Source organism: Hippoglossus hippoglossus, chromosome 5, assembly GCF_009819705.1.
Source record: "Hippoglossus hippoglossus isolate fHipHip1 chromosome 5, fHipHip1.pri, whole genome shotgun sequence".
NCBI lineage: Eukaryota > Metazoa > Chordata > Actinopteri > Pleuronectiformes > Pleuronectidae > Hippoglossus > Hippoglossus hippoglossus.
The window spans coordinates 10648432-10672183 of NC_047155.1; the positions used below are offsets into that span (position 1 = coordinate 10648432).

The 23752-nt window shown below is 39.7% G+C and overlaps 1 protein-coding gene across 6 annotated transcripts in view; it reads left to right on the forward strand.

The window, feature by feature from the left end:
- The window catches only part of atp2b2 (ATPase plasma membrane Ca2+ transporting 2), a 64197-nt gene that overhangs the window by 25574 nt on the left and 14871 nt on the right, over window positions 1-23752 (forward strand). For 4 of the 6 annotated variants that reach the window (XM_034584750.1, XM_034584752.1, XM_034584748.1 and 1 more), the window contains exons 4-13: window positions 507-632; window positions 1862-1987; window positions 2368-2400; window positions 4959-5051; window positions 7383-7424; window positions 9505-9669; window positions 11144-11358; window positions 11920-12162; window positions 21221-21462; window positions 22124-22358. In XM_034584750.1, the coding sequence (XP_034440641.1) occupies window positions 507-632; window positions 1862-1987; window positions 2368-2400; window positions 4959-5051; window positions 7383-7424; window positions 9505-9669; window positions 11144-11358; window positions 11920-12162; window positions 21221-21462; window positions 22124-22358 (1520 nt within the window). The remainder of the gene's footprint in view (window positions 1-506; window positions 633-1861; window positions 1988-2367; window positions 2401-4958; window positions 5052-7382; window positions 7425-9504; window positions 9670-11143; window positions 11359-11919; window positions 12163-21220; window positions 21463-22123; window positions 22359-23752) is intronic. The other 2 variants (XM_034584749.1, XM_034584751.1) reach the window with 2 other exon arrangements.

A 23752-nucleotide genomic window follows, 5' to 3' on the forward strand; every position in this document is an offset into this window, starting at 1 on the left:
CATTGGTTGGATGTGTTAGAGTTAACTCACCTCATTTCATACTGTAAGGGAGGTCAACTCGAATAGCAAATGTCTTCTTGGTGTAGATTTATTGTTCAGAGAGATTTGAAACAAAAACCATTAAATATTTGTTTGGACATTCCCTGTGACTTTTGACTGACTGTCGATTGTTCTGTTATTTCCATGGTTCCAGCCGAGGGATTCAGGTTATTTTCGCCTAAAGCAAATAAAATATCAAAGCTACATTTTAGCATTAAAGTACAGTGTGTGTTGAGGTAACATCACTTTAACACTGTAACACCCCACTATTACATTGGTTTGTTTTGTGTGTTTAAGCTATGTGCTTGTCTCTGTACTAACATACACATCCTCTCAATTATCTATCCTGAATGATGTTAACTCAAACCTATGTTAAGTCTCTTATTTTGAATAGTTGTTTTTTTCTCGACAATTTAGTTTCTATTAAATCCAGATATGCAATAAATCCACTGTCTCTGTTGCTGCAGGTGATCTGCTTCCAGCTGATGGTGTGTTGATCCAGGGCAATGACCTGAAGATCGATGAGTCATCACTGACCGGAGAGTCAGACCACGTGAAGAAGGAAGCGAACAGGGACCCCATGCTGTTGTCTGGTAGGATGCCAGCAGAGGCTCTCTCTTGATGTAGATGAGATACTGTCACTGTCGTGTTTTCGTACAAACTATATTGATTTGCTAAGGAGAAAGGGACAAAAGGCAGAGGTGGTGACTCAACTTTGACACTGTCTATACTTTTCCTCTTCTATGATATTGTTATCTCCTTTGTGAAAGTGGCTTATTTCTGACTTTTAACTAATTTAGTTTAATGTTATTGATTTCCATTCATTGCTTTCAATTGAATGACAGAAATATCCTGTTGTACATGTTTCTGTAGAGGATTCAGAATAATTGGTTTATAATCATTTCAGTCGACAGCCTCAGGAAAATGTTTGAAGTTGTTATAATATTCAAGTTTTTTTTTTCTACCTCCTTTTACAGAACTATTGTAAAAAAAAAAAAAAAATCAAATCAAATAACAGGCAGTACCTCAGACAGAAAACAAAAAGTCTTTAATTATAATCTGAATATAAATGCAGACGACACTACCGCCTGCCTGGAAGTCACTGTTTTTTAATCTAGTTTTCACCTTTTTATTGCTTCAGTATTTGCTGCAGCTGTGTCAACAGAATTTGCAGCTGTATGATTCTTAGAAATAACGAATATCACTGGTACCACAAACGTTGGTTAATCTGTTCTCACATCTTTGCTGCCTCCTTTAATTAGTCTCTTATTCACGCTCATCGACTCGCTTTGGCAAAGGTTAATCGTTTTCTATGTGTGTACTGTACATATTCACATACACAATGTTGTGTAGCCTTCAAGTGTTTGCACACTGACACAATTGTTTTACCTGACTGCGGCGCTCAACTCCATCACGTTAATTTTAGAATATAACAGTAAATGAAGATGTCGACTTTGGGGTTTATTAATGTTTGTTTAAAGTGTTGGAATTGTCGCTCTTTTCCGCTGCTCCTCAGTTTTCAATCAATCTAGCAGGACAATATGTATGTTTATAAAATGTATGTACGATGAAACTGGAACACAGTGACCTAACAAACACACCTAGGAATATTTTCATAATGTCATCCTCAATATGGAGCCGTTCTATAGTCAGAGTCAGAGCAGGGTGCAGACCACTGCTGACGTCAACTTTCACTAACAGAAAGTTCACAATCATGATGGAGGTGCAAAGAAGGTTATTTTTAAGCAAGCAGAAGATATTTCTACTCTAGCTGTAACATATTATTATTATTATTATTAAATATTATCTCGCCTGTTCCCAGGGACTCATGTGATGGAGGGGTCAGGGCGCATGGTGGTGACTGCCGTCGGTGAGAACTCTCAGACTGGCATCATCTTCACGCTGTTGGGGGCCAGCACAGAAGAAGAAGAGAAGAAAGAAAAGAAAGGTAAGATGATTATATCATTAATTTATCATCTTATTAATATTTGCAGATAGAGTTTTTCTGCAGTTGCTTCTCGAACTACTGAGGCAATTAGTTTTTCCGACATACAAGCTTTTACTAACTATGTACAGTCAATGCATGTTAGGCCTGTCTTTAAGGATTCATAAAGGTTATAAACAACAATGAATCAATGACCACCTGCTTAAACTCACATTTCAACTCTATGCAGTTTATTGTACATAATGAGGCCTCTGTGCACAACAGTCGTTGCTGCATGTGTATAAATACTGTATGAAATGAGTGATGCTGGTACAGTTGTGATCTGCAGTGTCCAGCATCAGGTGCATCATTGTTCTTCCTCTCTTTATCATTCCCCCTTGAAGATCGGGCAGCGGAAGACGGACACCGGAATACAGGTAGAGTATCACCTTGCTATGACCTCTGGGAGTGATACTTGATCCTTTAGATCTCACCCCCCTGATGTTTCCCCCCGATAAACCACCCTGACGCTTCACTCCTGTTCCTTTAGCCAAGCACCCTTTCCTTCAGTTTCAATTCCTCACTTAAAAAGAGAAGCCTCATCATAACCACAACACTGCATCTTTTTAAGTGCTGACAGATGACACATTTCACAAAGCATAATCCTCTCCTGCTATAACACGCTGTGCTTTCATCTAACTAACTAGCTAAAGCATTCAACGCCGGCCTGTTTCATAGACGTGTTGAATGCCATGAATAGAGAAAGGCTGTCAGACTCATTTTATTGCTGCACAACAGAACAATGACAGGAGAGCGACAGCCTTGCAGGTGTACAGCACACGTACCAGCAATACAGAGTAAAGTAGAAAGTATAAGCTTCATTAAGATGCATATTACATTAGGTACATTTACTTCTGTCGTGATTTGAGGCCCCTGTTACCTGTGCCTCTTTGGACAGCTGTGAAGCTTGCGTGGATATCACACTGTATGTTGTGTTTCAGAACTGTCTCACTACACGACGCAACAGTAAACATGTCACCCTCTGTGAAAAATACTTTCTTCCTCCAATCTTAACAGGAACAAAAACTGTATCTCTTCACGTTTGGACTTGTACCGTAATTGTTTCCCTAGGAATTCGGACACCACTCGCTATGTCATCAGCAGCCGACCAACTTTATTAAAGTGACAAACATTATAATAGTCATACATCTGACAACTGCAGGACAAACAGAACAGATTAATCTATTGATCAATACACAGTCAGTCACCACATCTACATGAGCTATTTCAATGTAACGTAAGTTCTGTCCATAGTTCTGACCCCTTCATTTGTTTTAAGGGGTTAAAATACACTACAGTTGTACATAAATTTCTGTTAATATCCAACAAGAAAAACTACCATACAATTTCCTTTAATACTTCCTTTAATAATAACTAATCTTATCTGATCTTAAACGGATTAATTTCAAGTTACATTGAGATTATATAAATATAACTTATTTATTCTTATTTAACTTATTCATAACTTTATTTTTCAGATATATTTTTTGATGAAACAATGCTCACATAAGAAATACCAGCAAAGTTGCTGCTGGGTTGTTTCATTAGAGAACGCAATAGTTTGAGAAAATAAATCATCGAATTGTGATAAAACTTCTGAACTGCTATAATTTGGTGTGTTTTTGTGAACAATGAAGCAAAAATACCAGAAAGAGCTGAAGAAGAATCCAAGCAAAACAGAATCTTTCATTCCATTTCTTTTTTTTTCATTGATTACAGTTTTTTTTTTAAAGACATGCAAGATCCATTCTGGGTTTTTGAAAAATAAAAATAAATAATTTTAACTACAAAACTTCTCAAAAAAATGTCTTGCGCCCCCAACTTAACTAGTTGGCACATGTGTATTTCCTTAACTAATACCCAAGTGTGATACGAAGGTAACTGCACTTGCTTGAGGTTCTTGTTTAGTGATGATCAGTGAATTCACACTGGTCAGAGATGACATGTTGAAAGATGAGTGAAAGAGGCCATCTGCCAAACTGGAGTATCCATCAGGAAACAGAGGGGTGGTCTGCGTCACCACCTGCAGCCTTGAAATACCATCTCATGCAGCTTAACTCCCACTCACACCCTTATTCATGTGGCCATTACAACTCACATGAGGCTATGTGGGTCAACAACTAGGTGTTAACAACTTCCCAAACAATGAAATACCTGCGACTCCCCCCAGTTAGACCTAAAGAATAGTTTCAGATGAGGATGGAAATGTCTTACAGGACCTCAAGCACATTCAGTTTCCTGTGTATCACACTTGAAAATGCCAAGACCTGGATTTCTGAGAATCCTCATTTCCCTGGCTAATATGTGAGCCCTTTTACATTTTTTGTTGTTACATCGGATAGTTAATTTTTAAAATTGTTATGTAACAAAAGTTTTAACATATTTATTTCACATATTTTGCTGAAATCATGATTTTGTGATGCTAAAAGCTTTAACACGAATAACATGGTTGAAATTAACTTCTCACTGTGTGACAGTAAAATGACAATAAATTCAATCAATACATATTATGACAGAGGTCAAATACAATATTAGCACCACTGATACAGACTTTTATACAGTACACTGAAACAAAAATGTGTCTTGTTGAACCAATTTACCGTAGTTTTTTTTTTATTATTCGAAGCTCTGGCTTCTGTTGTATCATTTTCCATGTTATGTTCAGATTTCATGTTTTATGTTTGTCCAATGTTTGTATATTAACATTTCCTAAAGCTTGTGAGTTAGGTAAATATAATAACAGTTACATACACAAATAAATGCACACATTTTAGCCTTCACACACAGTCTACACATGCTGAATTTATTAAATGTGCTATAACCATGTTATTTCTGTTCATTGTCCTGTGTGTGCATATGTGTGCGTGTGTGTGTGTTGTGTGTGGGCGCTTGTGTGTGTTTGTTTTGTTCATTCACGTTCGACCCTCATGGCTAGACTGCTCCCATCCCCCTATCCACCCTATCGCAACTATAGCCACGGATGGGGCTGCAGGCATTAATGCCCCTGGCAGTGGCAGCCTAATTAATGGTAGGTTGACCAACCATCTGATCTTTGATGTCTCTCTGTCGTGACCTCTGACTCCTTCTACCTTCACCTTTCTCCCGCTGCCTCCTACCATGGGCGCTCACCCTCTGCTCTACCTTCTCTCTCATGTGTTGGACTCCTTTGTATCAATCCTGCCAGTGCATGTCCTCTTTATTTGTAGAAATTAGTCTATTGTATTTTTCCCTCTGTGCTATTGTTGATATTTTAATGCTTTCAATCAAGTTGGAAAAATCTGTAACGACTTAGACTATTGCTCCAAATAAAAGCCTTTATTAGGTGAAAGTAGTAAAAGTGGTGGAAACCTTATAAAACTTGATATATTCCTTTATAAAATACAAAGTTTGTGAAGAATTTGGTGTCTTCAAAGAAGTTGTTTGACAATTCATTGGATTTACCAATCATCCACACTGTCTCCTGGCTAAGTAAAAGGCCAGCACATAACCTCCACATGTTGGTTTTACACTTGGATTTTGTACAGATCAGAGAAGAGCAAGCAAGATATACCGTGTTTATTACTGAGCTTTAGATGTGTTGTTAGGCAGATTTTTTAAATAATTTGACAGCATCCAGTGAGCTGTTTTACCTTCTTTCCACTCATTTATGCTAAGCTAAGCTAACTGGCTGCTGGCTGAAGCTTCATACTGAGAATGGTATTTAACCTCTCATCTGAAAAGAAAGTTGACCCACAATAAAGAATGACCCTGAATAAGTAAAAACAAAATATCTGTTACGTAGGTTCAGATTTCTGACCGTAAACAAGATGCCACTTGAATAGTGAGGGTAAAATCCTACTGTAGGGCCATCTCCCTCAGTTTGGGGTCCTCTGAGATTGCTTAGTGCAAATCCTTCATTTCTGTTTTAGCTGGACGGGATGCCAAAAGATTAACTTCAGTCATTGTTGCACTGGGCTCTCTCTTATCCTCGTCTCCTTGGAGAGCAGCCCCAAAGTGTTTGTACTCAAGGCAGGAAGGGGCGTGATTTGCATTGTAATGGTGACCTTGTGCTGTCCTGGGCTGGAATGGAGCGATTTGTCATCTTCAGCTTTATTTTGACTCTGGGGAATTGGCTTATGTGGACGTGGAGGTGAAACGAGGCATTTCTGTTCCCCACAATATTCATGCAGAAGATTCCGTGGAAATCTGCTCTTCTGGCTCCACCTGAATAATTATCTTTCGGCGTTTTAAGTCTAAAGCACTGAAATGTGGATTCTGTGCAATTTATAGCCTGCTTACCACTGAGACAAACAGTGCATATCTCTGTAATTATAGCCTGGGAAGATAATGGGATCAACACTGCAGTGTATAATAAATGCTCTCTTAATTGTAATGTCTTATTTTGTAAACACAATGTGTGTACATTTGATTTAAAAGCGCAAACATCAAAGAAGAATGTTAAGTATTGTATTAGACTACAAAGAAGATAAAGAATACTGCTTGATTTTAGTATACTTCTTGTATAAGCAGAATTCATGCGCATAACCACAATTACTGTCCCCGAAGTTAGATTTAGATTTTCCTCCAGTTGTTCTTATGTAACTTCACCACGTGGGCGTCTCGCTTTCTCTCTCTCTCTCTCTCTCTCTCTCTCTCTCTCTCTCTCTCTCTCTCTCTCTCTCTGGTCACTATATCGTTCAGATCTCCAGTCTGCTGCCCTCTGAGTGTGTGATCTTGCATGTGCCGTCTGAATTCTCCTCTAATGCATGCCGTCTCTCGTATTTGTGTGTGTGTGCGGGTTTGGGGTGTGCTCTCCCTCACTGTCAGTGTTCGGTGCAAATGCTGCATCTATGTCTTGAAATCCCATTTTATACCCTGACGATTTGTCACTGATATTTGATAATATGTGTGGAATTACCTGTGCTCACAATGTGCGTCTTTCAAATCAGAATATGAATAGATTATCAGCAGAAAGTGTGCAGTTTTCCTTATTAGTCTTCTGGATATTCTTTTGTCACACTCTATACTTTGATATCAAAATATTTATATTTCAGAAAGACCCATTAAACATTTTTATTAACTGGTTATTATGCAATGAAATAAAGTCCATTAAATCCTTATTTAAATTTGCACACTACAGTTTATTTTATGAACCCCTTGCTGCTAGTTATAGCTGCTAGTTACATTACATCACTTACATACCATGAGCCTTTCTATGTGACTGTCGCGGTGACGTGGTATTAAAAGTCATTTTCCTGTCTCCTGTCTGTGATTCTTTGGCTCTCACTGTCTGTTTGTGTGTTGTCTCTGTGCTGATGATTTGTTGACTTGTCTGCCTTGGTTATTTTTGTCGTTACTGTCTTGTATGTCTCCATCATAGGTAAAATGCAAGATGGCAATATGGAGAGCAACCAGATAAAAGGTAATCAAACCATATCGTTCACTCTCTCCTCTCCTGCCTCTTCCACCTCCTCCTCCTCCTCTTCCTCCTCCTCCCTCCTCCTCCCTCTTCTTCTCATCTTTTCCCTTCTATGGTGTGTGATGTAAGCTCTGGGTCAAATGCAGGTGGAAAATCCTGTGGTACTTTATTTATTTAAGCCTACTTTTTTGTTCTAAACAAAGGATTGTGCTCTGCTAATTCTAGTGTTGGAAGGACTGAGACCTTTTATTTGACCCAGGTTTTACTTGCAGTCATATTAGGTTAGAAACTGCTCTTCACTGTCTGTCAGCGATGTATTGTCCCTGGTCTGTTGTTCTGTTGTTGTTCGTGTCGTGTTGTCGACTTGTCTTGTTCTCTCAAAGAGAACAACTTGTTTCTCAACTAGTGTATCAACTCAGACTTCCATTTTCCATCCAAGTTACCCCAAACTGTCCTTTTAGTTCTCTCCCTATAGATATATACCACATTCCCTGGTTTCCCCTGTATACTGTTCATGAAACTTTATGACATAATTGGTCTGGGATTAAATACATGCTGTGTTATTTCTGATGGTGTCCTTTAGGGGCATAACTTTAGTTTAAACAATCTAAAGTAAAAAAACTAACAAAGAAGAAATATATTCCTTGAAATTTTTGATTTGTGAATCATTAGCATTCTTACCATTTAAATTTGTTTTATTTTATCAACGTGTATGAGTATCTAAAAGTGTATTTAAGTCTAAGCATTCATGTCATGTCAAAATACACTGATTAGCCGAAACTTTATGACCACCCCTGGCTAATATGGTGTTGGTCCAAAACATGTTTCGGCTCATTGGTGAATCTTTCCTCTGTTAAAACAAAAGCATAGTGAGGTGGAATAATAGAAACAAGATGAAAAATGTAAGGTTTCACCAAAGCAAAACAAAGCAGTGAATGGGACAAATGAACATAATGCAGCTTTTAGGAGATGAGCCTTCGTCCTGAGTTTCTTTTACTTTGAGCAGATTTCTGTGTGTCTGGTGTTACGGAGGAGGAAAAACAAAAGGCACAGCCAGAGAGTTTGACAAATGCTCTACATTAAAAGGTTTTTCACAAGCATCAAACACGTGCATTATTGTGATTGGGTAACTGGCCTGGAATGATTCCTGGTAATGGGTTACATTAACAAAGAAGCACTGCGCTGTGTGGGCGTGCGTGTGTGCGCGCGCGTGTGTGTGTGTGTGCGTGTGCGTGTGTGTGTGCGTGTGCGTGTGCATGTGTGTGTGTGTGTTAGATCGAGACAGAGTGAGGTAATTTAGGATCTACTTCCAGTTTTTTTTTACAGAAGACCTTGTTTCTACAGCATAAAGCAAATACAATATCAATTACTCTTCTGAGTGATTAAAAGTAAGTAATGTATCAATCATGTGCTTTAGAAAATTATCTTTAACAGCCATTTGGATTTGGACAATTTGACAGGTGAAAAATGTGTAAGCCATTTTGATTAAGTCGATTTTTAAAGCAGGTAACTGTCGACAGGCTTATTGTGTTTTGTGTCCTTCCTCATGATGAGTTTGTTTCAGTGAAATGTGAGATCACATATGATTCATGTACATTAGTATGTGCTTTTCAATTATTATTTAATTATTAAGCAGGCTTTTTACAAACTTAAGTAATCTGTGAACATGACATATCCCTTGGATGGAGGACTACTTATTCATCACTTAGTGTATATATGTGGTTGGGATGATACGATAGCACAACTGTTAAGAATCATATTGCTTCACTTTACTATAGCATATAAGACCTTTATTACTATACTTTCTTTACGCTTGATGGTTCACAATCCATTGGATTTTACCAAGAAGGCAATCTTAAGACCAAAAATAGACACTCCTCATTTTGATGTATCTAAGGTTTAAACATACCAATACTTTAATCTTTTTATGGGACCTCAAGCTATTTTTTCTCATTTTAAGTTGTGTATAACCAAGTGTATCACCTGGGTGTCACAGCCTGGCTCCCTCTTCCCCCTCATTTCTTCGGTTTAATCTCCATTTCTAACAAGGCTGCTTTCTGTATTTTTTCTGTGGTGATTACAGTTAAGAAGCAGGACGGAGCAGCTGCCATGGAGATGCAGCCTCTGAAGAGTGCTGAAGGCGGAGAGACCGAAGAAAAAGAGAAGAAGAAGCCGTCCGTCTCGAAGAAGGAGAAGTCCGTGCTGCAGGGGAAGTTGACCAAACTGGCTGTCCAGATTGGGAAAGCAGGTACAGCAAAGTCCACATGGACAAGTCCATCACTCAGTCAGGCAGTTAAATCAGGGACAACAAGGTAATGATCCTTCACCCTGTCCATCAAAGCAAGATATTGCACAAAGGCAAGACTCACTTCTTAGGCCACTTATAGCAGTTAGAGCAGGTAGGAAATAATTGTCAGAATTATTAAACATAAGAACCTGTGCACTTCATTTTTCGAAATGACTCGCCTTCAAGGAAATTGCTGAGTCATTGTCATGGAAACAACTGCAGCTTTCAACTGTCGTCAAAACCTTTTATCATCAATTGTCATTTAATTTAAAGTCATTTTTGTCAGAAGATTTCTTACACACTTACAAAAGAGATAGATTTGTACCAGTAAGTAGTTTTAGCAACAGATGCAAATGTTCCCACATTGTGGGTTTCATCCCAGCAGCAACATAGTGGGATTATTGTTAAACAAATGTTATCCCGGCAATGCAAAGGTTTCCTGACCAGTCTGGAGAATTCAGGATTCTTTAAAGTTGAATTTCAAAATCTTACGTGACTGCTGTCAAAGGAGTTCAAAGAACCTGGAATAAAGCAGCTTTTTTCTTATTTCACTTGAGCTGTTATATCCGGCTGCTGGTCTGAGTGACGGAATGGGGACGTGGCGTCAGAACAATGATATACCATGGCTGGATTAGTGTACGAGCAGCACTGTAAGATCATATGTTGTTCCAGTGAGAGTGGTAGAAAATATTTGGACTTGATACACTTACAGAGTCGTGACCTTCTAGCATATATGTCAGGTTTTATTTACTGTATTTTACTGTGGCTCTTCTGATCTGAATCTACCTGAAGCAAACTATCATTAGCACATAATGATTTTTTCCCACACACGCTGGCATGTAGTTAAGCCCACAAATATTAGTTTTAGACATTTGACAATAGAAGGATTTTTGATATGTGGTTATGGTCACCCACAAGCAAGCACACTCTAAGATGATTGTAAGTGAGACCTTATTAAAGATGAATGCAGTCTAATAGAACAGCCCTGCAATAATTTCTATGTTAATGAAAGTTAGAATTCTATAAGATTTAGAGAGGTGTTGATTCAATTTTATGATAATTTTGGAGGTGCTCTTACCGTCACTTATTGATAATTCCAGGTCATTAGAAAATATCCCATTCAAAAAATAAGCACCTATGGAATAGCACATTGTTTATTGTATGATGTTACATTCCTTTTCATGGATGTTACAATATGAATTAGGATAGGGTTAGAGTTGGTCTCTGGATGTGACACTAATCAAATCAACAGACAAATTTCCCCATGTGTATCAACAAAGTGTAAAATAAAGTGAAACTCCTCTTAGACTTAGTCTCTTGAGTATCAGACACTCCCTCCAGCAGTTTCCAATGAGAACATGTTGTTTGTTGCATGTTTCACTTTTATCTTATATCAGTATTTTTTCTTGGCTGACACCTGTTGTATCTTTCCCAGGTTTGCTCATGTCGGCCATCACAGTCATCATCCTGGTCCTGTACTTTGCCATCGACAACTTTGTATTGCAGAAGCTCCAGTGGTTGCCAGAGTGCACTCCCATTTACATCCAGTACTTTGTCAAGTTCTTCATCATCGGTGTCACTGTGTTGGTGGTGGCCGTACCGGAGGGGCTGCCGCTGGCCGTCACCATTTCCCTAGCGTATTCTGTCAAGGTGAACAATGTCAGACACTGCACTTACACTGTGGTGCCGTTGTACCCCAGTAAGGGCATGTATGCATTTTTAATGGTTCTCTGAGCTTTAGTTTAATATATTTTCAACAAAACTTTAGCAGTAGCTTAAAAAGGGGGGGGGGGGAATATCACAGATTTTTTTATGATGGTGTTTATTCTTTTATGGTATTTTCTCTTATTTTAATTTAACTTTTTGGGGTAAATGTCAGCACCAGAGTGAACATTTTGATTTGCTTGAATACATGAGGATTAGTTAATTCCTGCATTGTGTTAACACACTTATCAATTCACAGACACGAAAAGAAAAAAATATTTTGATGAAGGCCAAGTACTAAAAGTTTTTTGTTTCTTTGACTGCTGTGAAAAGTTATTTAAGCACTTAAACATATTATACAAGCACAAACATCCCTCTTCTTGTATTTGTCTTCATTTATATCCACTGAAGTTCAAGCAGTGCCAGTGTGTACTGGGCTTATTAAGACATTTACAACATTTTTAGGTGCAAATATGTCCCAATCATCATGCTGTTTCCTACCAACAGAAAATGATGAAAGACAACAACCTGGTGCGTCACCTGGATGCGTGCGAAACGATGGGCAACGCCACCGCTATCTGCTCTGACAAGACAGGCACGCTGACCACCAACCGCATGACGGTCGTGCAGTGTTACATTGCAGATGTGCACCACAAATTAATCCCAGACCCTGGACTTCTGCCCCCCAAAACACTCGACATACTGGTCAATTCCATCGCAATCAACAGCGCCTATACCACCAAGATACTGGTAAGCCATCTGTGATGGGAGCCACTGTTGAACAAAACTCGATTTCTGATGCCTTGTAAATGAACTGACATAATATTATAGCAGGAAATATTTTCACTTATTTATCACATACAAAATCCGAATTAGTCTTTCTTATTTAAGTTTAAACACCACATATTAATATCACATGTGGGACTCTCTATGAACCCATGTCTGTATTTTTAAGATTTTCCATTAGAGTAAAACTTGTATAGCCAAGACTTAGATCTCAGCTGGGTGTGAGTGGGTGTCACCATATGATGAGATCAGCCCGGATACAGTGAGACAGTTCTGCAGTGCTTTCTTCTTGGCTGAGCAGGCAGTCGGTGTCCTTGGCTGCTGCTTTAGATTCATCAAGCATTCACTCAACTTGTCACCTTGAGGACGGTTGTGCATTTTTGTCTTATCTCTTATTCAGAGCGTAGCCGACTGTAATTGAATCCAATCTGTCTAAGATGGTCCCTTGTTTACAGTGAATTCATCAAAGGGAAGTTTTCCCTGAGCCATTTAGACCTACATGTAGTAAGAGAGAGAGAGAGAGATAGATAGATGTATAGATAGATAGATAGATGTATAGATAGATAGATAGATGTATAGATAGATAGATAGATAGATAGATAGATAGATAGATAGATAGATAGATAGATGGTGTGCACGTAGACAGACAGATGGACACGCAGACTTTTGTTATCAGGGAATCTGAAATCTGTTTGAACGGATATTTCTTCAGGCCCCAGATCTAAAGTAGTTTTATCATAATCAAGCGTTTTTACAAACCTATCCTGGAAAGCAAAGATCGCCAAGATAAAGATGTCTTCAGACAGTTGGAGCTCCATGCTTGAGTAATCTTTTCCTGGCATGACCATGTGCACTCACCTGCACACAGACACAGACACCATTTGTGCTTGTCTGTGTGTCAGTACCCTTGGAAACCCCTCTGGTGTCTGTTCATTGAAGGCTGACAAACTGACAAATGCCCTTACTTGCATAATATAGCCGAGCAGGTTGGACATCTGCGTTTGAAGGATCCCACAGATTTCCCTCTCTACCCCTCAAGGCACAATCGCAGTGTTGGAGTATTGGTGAAGACAGAGTGTGCTACAGATTCTAGTTCTAACTTGAACATACAGTCGATACACTCAGGCAGTGCAGTTGCTTTGAAGTTGCCTCAGCTTCCCCCCTTGCCACAGCATTTCTCTACCCAGACGTGCTACATTAACAAGATGTTATCCCGTTTGAGAAACCTGGAGGAATGCTTCGCAGCATTACATCAGACTATTGTACCTCTGCAGCTGCTTAGCTCGACGGAATTAAGCACCGGCAGAGTGAAGCTTAGCCTGGGTGGATTAAATGGCACCTTTAGTCTGTTTTAATCTCTTCATTCATAAAAGAAGTTACCTCATTCCACTAAGGTGGAAGTTAAACTCAGGGTAAACTTCAAATGATATTACCTACAGTAATGTGCTAAGCTACCTGACTTCATCACTGTTATACACATATACAGTAAATACACAGGGATTTATTGCATAAATATAATATGAAACATCAGATTTAGTACATAAATAGTGAGTAGTAGTGTTGGCAGAAATGTGTTTATTTACTGAGGGCTCTTATTAGCATGAAGGAAAGCAGCCCAGTGAAAGCGAGATGATTAAGGGCAGATATACAGTAATTAGGGAATGAGATGAACTCAAAGCAGGATGCAAAAGGGAAAATTCTGAAGAATATTTAGCGCATCTCTTCCTTCCTCCCTCCCTCCCCCGACCACCTCCCTCAGCGCCGCTCCTGCAGTATGCTGGCTGGTGTGTTCTTATATAAGAGGCCAATCCTGTGGGATGCCCGGATGGCTATGGGATTCTTTGATGGCCACCACACAAAGGCACAAAGGCAAAGAGGCAGGCTTTGATACCTATATCAGTCGCCCACCGCCTCTCTGGCTTCATCATACAGCCACGGGTGTAACTCTGCCTCTTCTGTCAGCACATACAGACTCTAAAGTGGAGAAAGCTTCTGCTCAAGGGAGGAATTCACACACACTTACCGAACCCTGCACACATACAGTATATGCACCCTCACACGTATCGTACACACGTGCACATGCTCATAGATACTTGATTCACAAATACAATTTGAAACCTGAGTGTATAAAAGTATTTTTTTAAGGCTTCAGGTGTTTTTGCAAGTTCTAGTATTTATAATGTAGCAGGTGTTTTTAATGTTTCTTGAACTGTATCGCTGTGCACTCGTATTCATATATTATGAACATTATACTGGCATAAACGAAGTGCACAAGCAGATCCCAGCAGCCAAATCATGCACGTTACATAGCAACATATCGCTCAGTGACGTCATTTCAAAGGAACATGCATCATCCCCAGTGGCAAGAGCCCCATAGCAAACACTCGCCCCATAGAATAAGCTGTGCTTTCATTCTTTTCTTTTTCTTTCACTTCACATCCTTAGTTTTGACGTTGTCCTTTAGAACTGTGCGTGTGTGTGTGTGCTGTGTAAAGTGCAGATGCCAACACACACAAATGTCAGCCGCGCACACACATCTGTCATATCTGGCATACTGACACTGTAGGAGGTTCTCAGATCACAGGTGCATGTTCTCACAGCACAGTGGTGTGTGTTTAGCATGGCTGTGTGAATGTCCTGGGAGCTCAGTCTCGTGTTGCTTCAACCACCTGCCCAGGTCATTATTCCGGTTAGTGAGGCACAAACACACAGACACACACACACATGGATGGCGTCAGTTGTGTAGTGCACATGCTTTTGGGAAATGAGTAAACCATTTCAATAAAAAAGAAAAAGAAAGATTCAGCAGGGTGTTTCAGATGTTGAAATATAGACGTAATTCTGTTAAATCCGAAAAATCCCATGTGTTGATCTACAATGAGCAATTTGTAGTTTTTAATTAAAATAAACGGCTTCATTTGTTTTCCGTAGTGAGTGTGTAGTGAGCTTGTGGTGTAATTTGGCTTTGGCTCAGTGTTTTTGTCATCTGGACATAGTGTACTTGTTTGCACATGGAGGAGAGATGAGTGTCTTGGATGACTTTAGCTCAAAGCTCCCATGTGTCCCCATGTTTGGAACATTTTTGGCCACGGACGTCCACAACAAACCTATGTCCAAATGTCTCTTCTCCTCTCCTCTCCTCTCTTCTTTTCCTTTCTCTTCTCCTCTCTTCTCCTCTCCTCATCACATCAGAATGACAATGCTTTGATGTTTAAACGGCACAAATCATAATGGGCTCCTTGCATTTCCCTCACACATGACATGGTAGATTTCATGCTTTCATTGTTGTGTTATGTTGCACATCAAAGATTAATTTGGAGCGTGAGGTCAGTGATAATGCCGCTGATCAGATTTAAGATTACTTTATAAAAAAATACAGTGAACAAAATGAGCCAGGGACTCGTGTGCGACTGACATTTTATAGTTATTTTTTGTAGTGTTTAGCAGATCACCATGGTTGTTGTTTTTGCAGCCCTGATAGAAACAACCTTAAAAATACATTAGGAGCTTTACCCATTTGTGACCAAAATGTACCAAATGCAAGAAATAAACATAATAAAACTGAACTAAGCAGTAACACAGAAGCAGTTAATGTTAACAAAACTTTTGATTTGAATCGATTATTGTAGCTTTATATTCATTGTACTGAAAGGAAACTCTCAGTGTAGAGGAACAGCGCAGTCAGACTGTAAAATAAAACTGAATTGTATTGGTGTAAATATATAAGTGAAAAACAAGGCTACACAATATATTACTTTTGTGTGACCAGATTTGCATTTACACCCTTCACACACACAGATTTGATTTGACACATTACTTTGTGTGATGTCTTATTGTTTTAGAAATCAAATATCTGTAGCAGTCAGGCAAATAAAGGACTTAATGAGTCTAAAGGAAATAAACGGTCAGAGATCAAAGCTGAAAGCAAATGGAAGAGGGAGAGTGGAGCAAAGAGAGGATTAATGCAAAAAAGGATGAAAGAAGATGGGAAAATTATACAAGAAGAGGAGCTAGAAACCACACTCGCGTGACAAGTGTCCTCATCATGGACTGTACGACTGTATTACTGCCCTCCAGCACGCCTCCAGTTCTTAGCCCAGTTGGCTGGTACAGTCATGTTGAGAGCTAGAATACCATCCACTCCTACATGCAAAGAAGGAGCAGGAGGGAAGGCGAAGGCAGCGGGGGTGAAGTGGCTTGTTAGAGACTGGGGAACCTGATAGTGAGGAAGAAGAAGAGAGACATCTGGAGTGAGGAAGGAGCAAAGCAAGCAAAGATAGGAAAGGAGGAGAGTGGGAGAGTTTAAGATGGAGAGAAGTGTGGTGAAAAGATGGTGATGGAGTGTGAATAGAACCGGGAAGAAAATGGAAAGATGGAGAGGAGAACGGGAAGGAACAGGAGGGATGGATTAAGGAGAGCCCTGGGCAGAATAGGAAGTAAAGTTGCCAGCTCTCCCTCTGGCATATGTCCTTGCCTGCGGGAGAACCAAAGTACCAGTGAGAGGGCATCTGGTCGTTCGCCACGTCCAGGCAAGGACACGCCAACAGTGGGGAGTCATGCCAACGCTGCACATCTTATGCCAGCAACTGTCCTTGTAAGTAGAAACCCACGTCAAGCAGGACCTCTGCGGAATATCCAACAACGAAAGGCAGTGATGCTGCCGTCTGCAACGCGACAGGCACGTGGTTCAGAAGGGTCGTCTCTTAAGTAATCATGGGTGTGTTTCGGACATAACATTCAATAAACATGCTGCTCAGATGGGAAACTTTGTTGGTCTGAAACTGTGTCGCACTTGGCACTATATGTATTAAAAGACCCTTATATGTAAAATTAAAAACAGAACAAGCACGCTTCAGCTCTTTACTAGTGCAGTGTCCATCCTAAACCTGCCTGTTTGGAATGGGCTGTTTGTTTGGCCTGTGGTAATCCTGGTTGCAGTTTTCTTTCTGAAACTGTAAAAGTGACCTGCAGCAATTGAGCCACAGCAAATAAAGACCGGCTGCAGGGCTCAGTCCACAGAACCCTAAAGCCACGTCACCGCTGTTGCACAAAGAGCTGTTTACCTGTTTATTCAAAGTTTAGTGAAGCTTGACTTTCTGCAGAACCCCGAAATGGAGAATCAGTAACCGTTGCCGTTGTCGTGACCACTCTGTTGACGAGTCTCAGTCGAAACAATCTTCTAATGTTGAACATTATTGCACCAAATTCAAGACAGACAGACGGATATATCTGGAATTAGTTAATAGATGAACTGGATGAAGCAATAGAAACCGAGGTATAAATGTATGTGAATAAGTTGAATTATTGATACCAACTGACTGAATAATGCTCTTATTTTAGTGAAAATAAGTCTCAAAAGCAAAATATGTTGACTTGTTAAGATAGAGTAGATAGTTGGTAGGAAGACAAATCATGAGGAGTATGAAGAGTCCCTAATGACAACATATGTATAAAGTAATGCAAAGCAAACATAACTTTCATATAGGTTCATATATACATGAGTATTCTGGTGCTGTAATGAGTAAGGTGGTCATTTACATTTAGTGGTTTAGCTTGTTGTTCTGTTGCTGGGAGCTTATTCTCTCAAACACATAGCAGGCAATACAGATGAGCTCATTTGTTCCATCCCCTCATTAGCCAATGACGGGCAGTGTCTTCCTGATGCAATCACTGGTCATTAGGAAAACGCATTAATTCTGTTATTTACCACAAACTCTCCATAAAGTAGTTATACTTCTCTCTGTGTCTGGGAGACACAGCTGAACATTAACCAGATATGTCCAATTACTAGGTGAACATGGCCAAGCGCTCTGATTGGGTTTTAATGATTAATGAGATTTTAGATGACTTTCTCTCTAACCCTCTTGACTGGAACTCCTGGACTGTAGCAGCTGCAAATACAGAGACATGCAAGATACGTCTGAGCCTGAAGGAATCAATATTCATTGTTTCTTTTACAAAATGTGGTTTCAAGATATTGAACTGCGCAAACCAGACATGGGGCAGATGTATCGCCCACTAGACAATTTTCACAAATTACTCAGAATCCTTCAGATTTTGTGCTTCACTTGATGTTTTATTGAAACCAAAACTACCAAACAGAAAAGTGAAAAGTGCAGCTTTGACACTGTTGATCGACCAATTTAATTCAAGTCAATTTTAAGTTATGTGCCACGAGATTCCCTCAAAAGGCCTCAGACTCAATATACAGTGTAACATCCTCTGTCCTTTGACCATTGGCTCATAGAGTGTATTCAAAGATGGACATGACTCCCTAAAAGTTAAGCCAGATCACCTGGATCACCACCTGGTGCTTGGCTGCAACAAATAGTTTTTTCTCAAAGGTGTTTTTTGTCATTTTAGTTGTCTAATTAACATTTGTTTGTTTGCTCATCTTTCTGTTAATTTTGGTTTTAATTTGTTATTTGATGCTATAAAATGGGTTGGAATGATTGACTGCTGAGAGACTTCGCTAATCCACAGTCTCTAGCTCCAAATGCGCAAGATGACAGCATTCATATCTGGGATATTTTGGCATTGTTTCTGGATATTAGAAGGAGGTAGAGATGCTTTGTCCATCTTTACTGACAGTTTATGGTTCTGATACATTCCTTAAAAAACTTTAATAGACTGGATCTCTCTTTCAGGACAGACGGAAAACTTTAATCTCACATGCACAGAGAAGAATGGAGAAGAAAACTAGTACAAATTAAACTATGTTGACTGCATGGAAACATATCTTAGCTATTGTCAGTATCTTTAAATTACACATTAACACAGTTCATTAGCACCCACTATCAAAACCTTGTTAGCCTTTGGAGGAGAACAGTCATTTGGTGGAAAATGTGAGCACGACAATGCCCCATTAATGTGATTAACTACTGTCGATAGAGTCGTTCTCAACACACTGTGGCAAGTGCAGAGTGAGGAAAGCAACGGCAAAAAGTAAAAATTCAAATGTCAAAATGTCAAGCTGTCCTTTTAAATCTAATCTTGGTTGGAGGCTTGTTTGGAAGAAGAACAACAAGCCATCTATTTTGGGGGCAAATAGCACAGACTGAAGGTGTCTGTTTAATAGCAAGTCAGATGTTCATTGTGTGTGTGTGTGTGTGCGTGCGTGCGTGCGTGCGTGCGTGCGTGCTAGAGAAAGAGAGTGTACCTGACAAACTGTTCTACAGCTGTGAGTGGAGGTGTCACATGTACTGTAGGAACTAAGGCCGCGGGAAAACTTGCTGTCACCTCACTACCAACTAATAGGGATCCGACAGAACCAAATTTAACATGTTCTTTAACAGTTCTGAGTTCTATTAAACTCATTAGCAACAACAATCAGCCGACAACAATCGGCTTATTTAGCCCTTATTTTGATTATTTCAAATGACACAATTTATCAATCAACCAAAAATATGTATTTGGGGATGATTAGATTAGTATCATCACACCGTTTTAAATAGAAAACAGTGTGCTTCAAAGAAGAAAAAGCTGTATTTCTTGTATTTCTGTGTGATATTAGGGGAAGAAATAGTAAATGGAGAGCAGCTTGGGGAGAATATTAATAAATATGGACTGGACAAGATGAAATGAGAAAAATAATTCAAGGACTTGTGTGGAGTGAGATGAGTGAGAATCCTGTGAGAGAATCAGAGCCAGAGTCAGAATCCCCGAGAGAGAGAGAGAGAGAGAGAGAGAGAGAGAGAGAGAGAGAGAGAGAGAGAGAGAGAGCACCCTCTCCTTTCCCAAGTCTCTCCTTACAAGTGTGCTTCACCCAGTGTTACGATGGCAACACTGAATCTTCCACAGGCTGACCACATGCACACACTCGCACACTCGCACTTACTGTAAGTGTGCACCTGAACACACCGCACAGATTTCAACAGATTTGACAGATACACACACACACACACACACACACTACTGACCATAAAAGGCTGTGCTGTTGGCTGATAATAAAAACATTCCAGCTCTGAGAGGCAGAGAAAATGCTCCTCTGACATTAGACACTGTAAAATACTTCATTGCTACTCTGAGGTCAACACATTAATCAGTCAGGAGCAGAATTTAATAATGAAAGAAATGTCAAATATTCTGTGGTTTCTCATTTTCAAAGGCAAATACTTCCTGCCTGTCTTTTTAAGGACTGTTGTTCGCACAAGATAATAATAAATATTCACTCATTGGAGATAATATTCTGCTGATTAACTGACAGCATTAGTTGCTGCTCTACAACTAAAAAAACTAAACTATTAATGATCATTTCAGTACAACATAACCTGAACAGGTGCTAGCGGGCGCTAGCAGGAGCTAGCGGGCGCCCCACATAAGGAGGCTTGAGTCCTAAGCTGTAGGTTTGGTTCCAACTCGTCCCTTTGCTGTGTGTCTTACCCCCAGTCTCTGTCCCCATTTAATGCACTGTCCTCTCCATAAAGGCAAAAAGCCCCTATAAATATCTTTTTAAAAAGTATGGTGGATAAAATCACACAACACATGTCGTGTTTGATGTTCACGATTCACGTCGCCATGTAGACATGTTGATAGTGAGGTGTTAGCTAAACCGTGGAAGAACACATAGTTCCAAATGTACAATTACAGATTGCAAAGGGGGTTGAGCAGCATGCCTGAAATAAGAACATCCAAATGTGATTCCATCCATCTCATCTGCAAACACTCCCACTCACAGCAACCCCTTCACCTGCTAGCTGCTTAATTATCACCAGCAGCTATTACACTGCTCGCACGGCACTGAAGAAAAGAAGAACATCATCTGTCATTGAACAGAGTCGATCACGGAACAAACAGGGAAGTTTGTTCCGAGGTTTTACTAAACCACAGAGAAATGAAACACAGCTGTGGATGCAATAAAGAATTTAAGATTTAGATGAAAGGGATGGCATAGGTTAAAATATTGTAAAAGGTGAAAATGATTTTAAAGACACACACAGACCAATTAGAAGTGGAAATTATTCTGTATTGCAAAAATATTTGTCTGAAAATAGAAGTGAAAACCTCCTCCGCCTCCCTCCAGCCCCCAGATAAGGAAGGCGGTCTGCCGAAGCAGGTGGGCAACAAGACAGAGTGCAGCCTGCTGGGATTGGTTATGAGCCTGAAGCGGGATTACCAGACAGTAAGAAACCAGATGCCAGAGGAGAAGCTTTACAAAGTCTACACCTTCAACTCTGTCAGGAAGTCCATGAGCACCGTCATCAAACTGCCTGATGGGAGCTTCCGCATGTACAGCAAAGGAGCCTCTGAGATTGTCCTCAAAAAGTGAGTCTGCTTCATGATTTATAATGAGGCGATTCGCAGAATAATAGCAGCATACGCGTTATTGACGAGTAATATCATATGATAAAGTTTTGTGTGGTTTTTTTTATGACACATATAGAAAATACATTTTGAAGAGCTCAATGTATTTGAGAACACTTTCTCCAGGCAGAGAGAGTTTCCACGAGAAGGTCACATAATTGTGACATTTTACAGTTTATTACATCAACACTGCAGTAACAAATGAGTAACTCAGAGAAACATGTGAGATAGGAAGCTTCACACACTGAAGGAGGAAGCAGCATCATAATCAACATTTTACTTTATAATTGCAGGTAGGTTTCTTGGTTGTTACACTGTGGAAAATGTTACATTTGTCTTAAATTTGCAGGGAATCGGTTCATTTATTTTCAATCATATTTGCTGAAATTGCAGTTTAACTGTCACTATATGTGTCAGTGTATCAGATGGAAATCTGTCACAATACCTGACAGAACATTTTCACTAAAAAGTCAATTTTGCCAGTGTTCTGGAACTTTTGATCATATCACATGATCATCATCAAGGATTGACTCACATTGTAATAGCTCAGAAACCAACAGTACCAATGCACAATTTCCAATACCTCCTTTCCCACCAACCTTCAACCCATCCTGAACTCTAGATGCAGCTATATTCTGAACGAGGTGGGGGAGTCAAGGGTTTTCCGTCCTCGGGACAAGGACGAGATGGTGAAGAAAGTGATTGAGCCCATGGCGTGTGACGGCCTGAGGACCATCTGTGTGGGGTACCGCGACTTCTCCGGCAATCCTGAGCCAAACTGGGAGGATGAGAACAACATTCTAACTGACCTCACAGCCATCTGTGTCGTGGGGATAGAGGATCCCGTCAGGCCAGAGGTAGGAGAATATCTGCTATCTGCAGCTTGGGTTTTTTCCCTCACTTGTGAATCTGTGTCACTTCACATAAAATGTAAGGTATTTATGAGCTAATCTGTCCATACGGTTCCTATAACATTTACCGAGAGATAAACTACAAGTGATAGACGGTAATGTGAATTCATTCCTGCATGTCAACGCTGTGCTGGAATGGTTCAAACACAGTGAGGTTGTACCGTGTGCAAATATAGTCTCTGCAGTATGTGTATACCTTATCAAAGTGACAGGGATGTTATTAAATGAGGGTGGAAGCCATTGCAGTATGTGAGACAGCGTATGTGCACAGTCTGAAAAGTGCTTTTTCTTTTAAATAAGAAAATTATTATTATATAAAAAATAATCATGGAATTATATGAAAGGTTTATGCAGGTAAGTAGAGTACATATAAATGAATATGAATTAAGCAACATAGACCCCTAATCATGTCAGCTGCATAAAAGATGCAAATGAAATATACATTTGACGAGTTACTTCTCGGACTGATTTCGGCTAAGTCACAATATGAAGTGAATATTTTTTATTTTCTGCGATCGAGCCACTAAACTGTTGGAAGAAAGTTTAAAGATGTAAACCTGGACCAACCTTCATTTACCACTCTGCTGTAGATTTGATGGAATGTGGTTTAATATGCTTCTATTCAGTTAATCAACTCAAGTTGATCAATTTCTTCGGACAGAAATCAGATTCAGACACATCAATATTCCCACGGATGTTAGTAACAGCAGACCAGCTCCTTACCACTAATTACACTCTTTAATTACCCCTCACAGTTATTTACATCAGACTGTTGTTTCAGTAAAGGGAGCTGATGTATTTACAGATGGACATTTATTAATCCTTATGCTTTTACAATAAGTTTCTCTTCTGTTGACTCGAAGAAAAACAATATATGTGTTTCGACAATGGTATCAGATCAAAATGTGTCGGTGTGGAGGCTGAGAGTGAGCGAGGCAGCTGGGGACAGCAGCAGCCTGTAGAACAATGAGCTGACAGAAAGGGATCGGGTGACATTCTGGTATTTGCATGATCAATTGCTTCACTCATGAGTGCCCCACTAAATGATTATTGATCCCTCAAACGCATTCTTCAGACTGGGCCAATCAGCTTTAACTGAACCTGAGCTGCTCTGTTTTCACACATTGCTGATATTTTAACAATCAGTTTACACTTATATGAAACAGTTACACCCTTATACATTATAAATATATATATATAGTAAATGTTGGTATATTTATTAATTATACTCGTTCCTCAAATGTATTTTTCCTGGGTAAGACAATTTTCCGTCATTAAACCAGAATAGCACTGTGCAGAACGCATTCCCCCTCCAAGGCCCAACAGTCCCCTTAAATTCA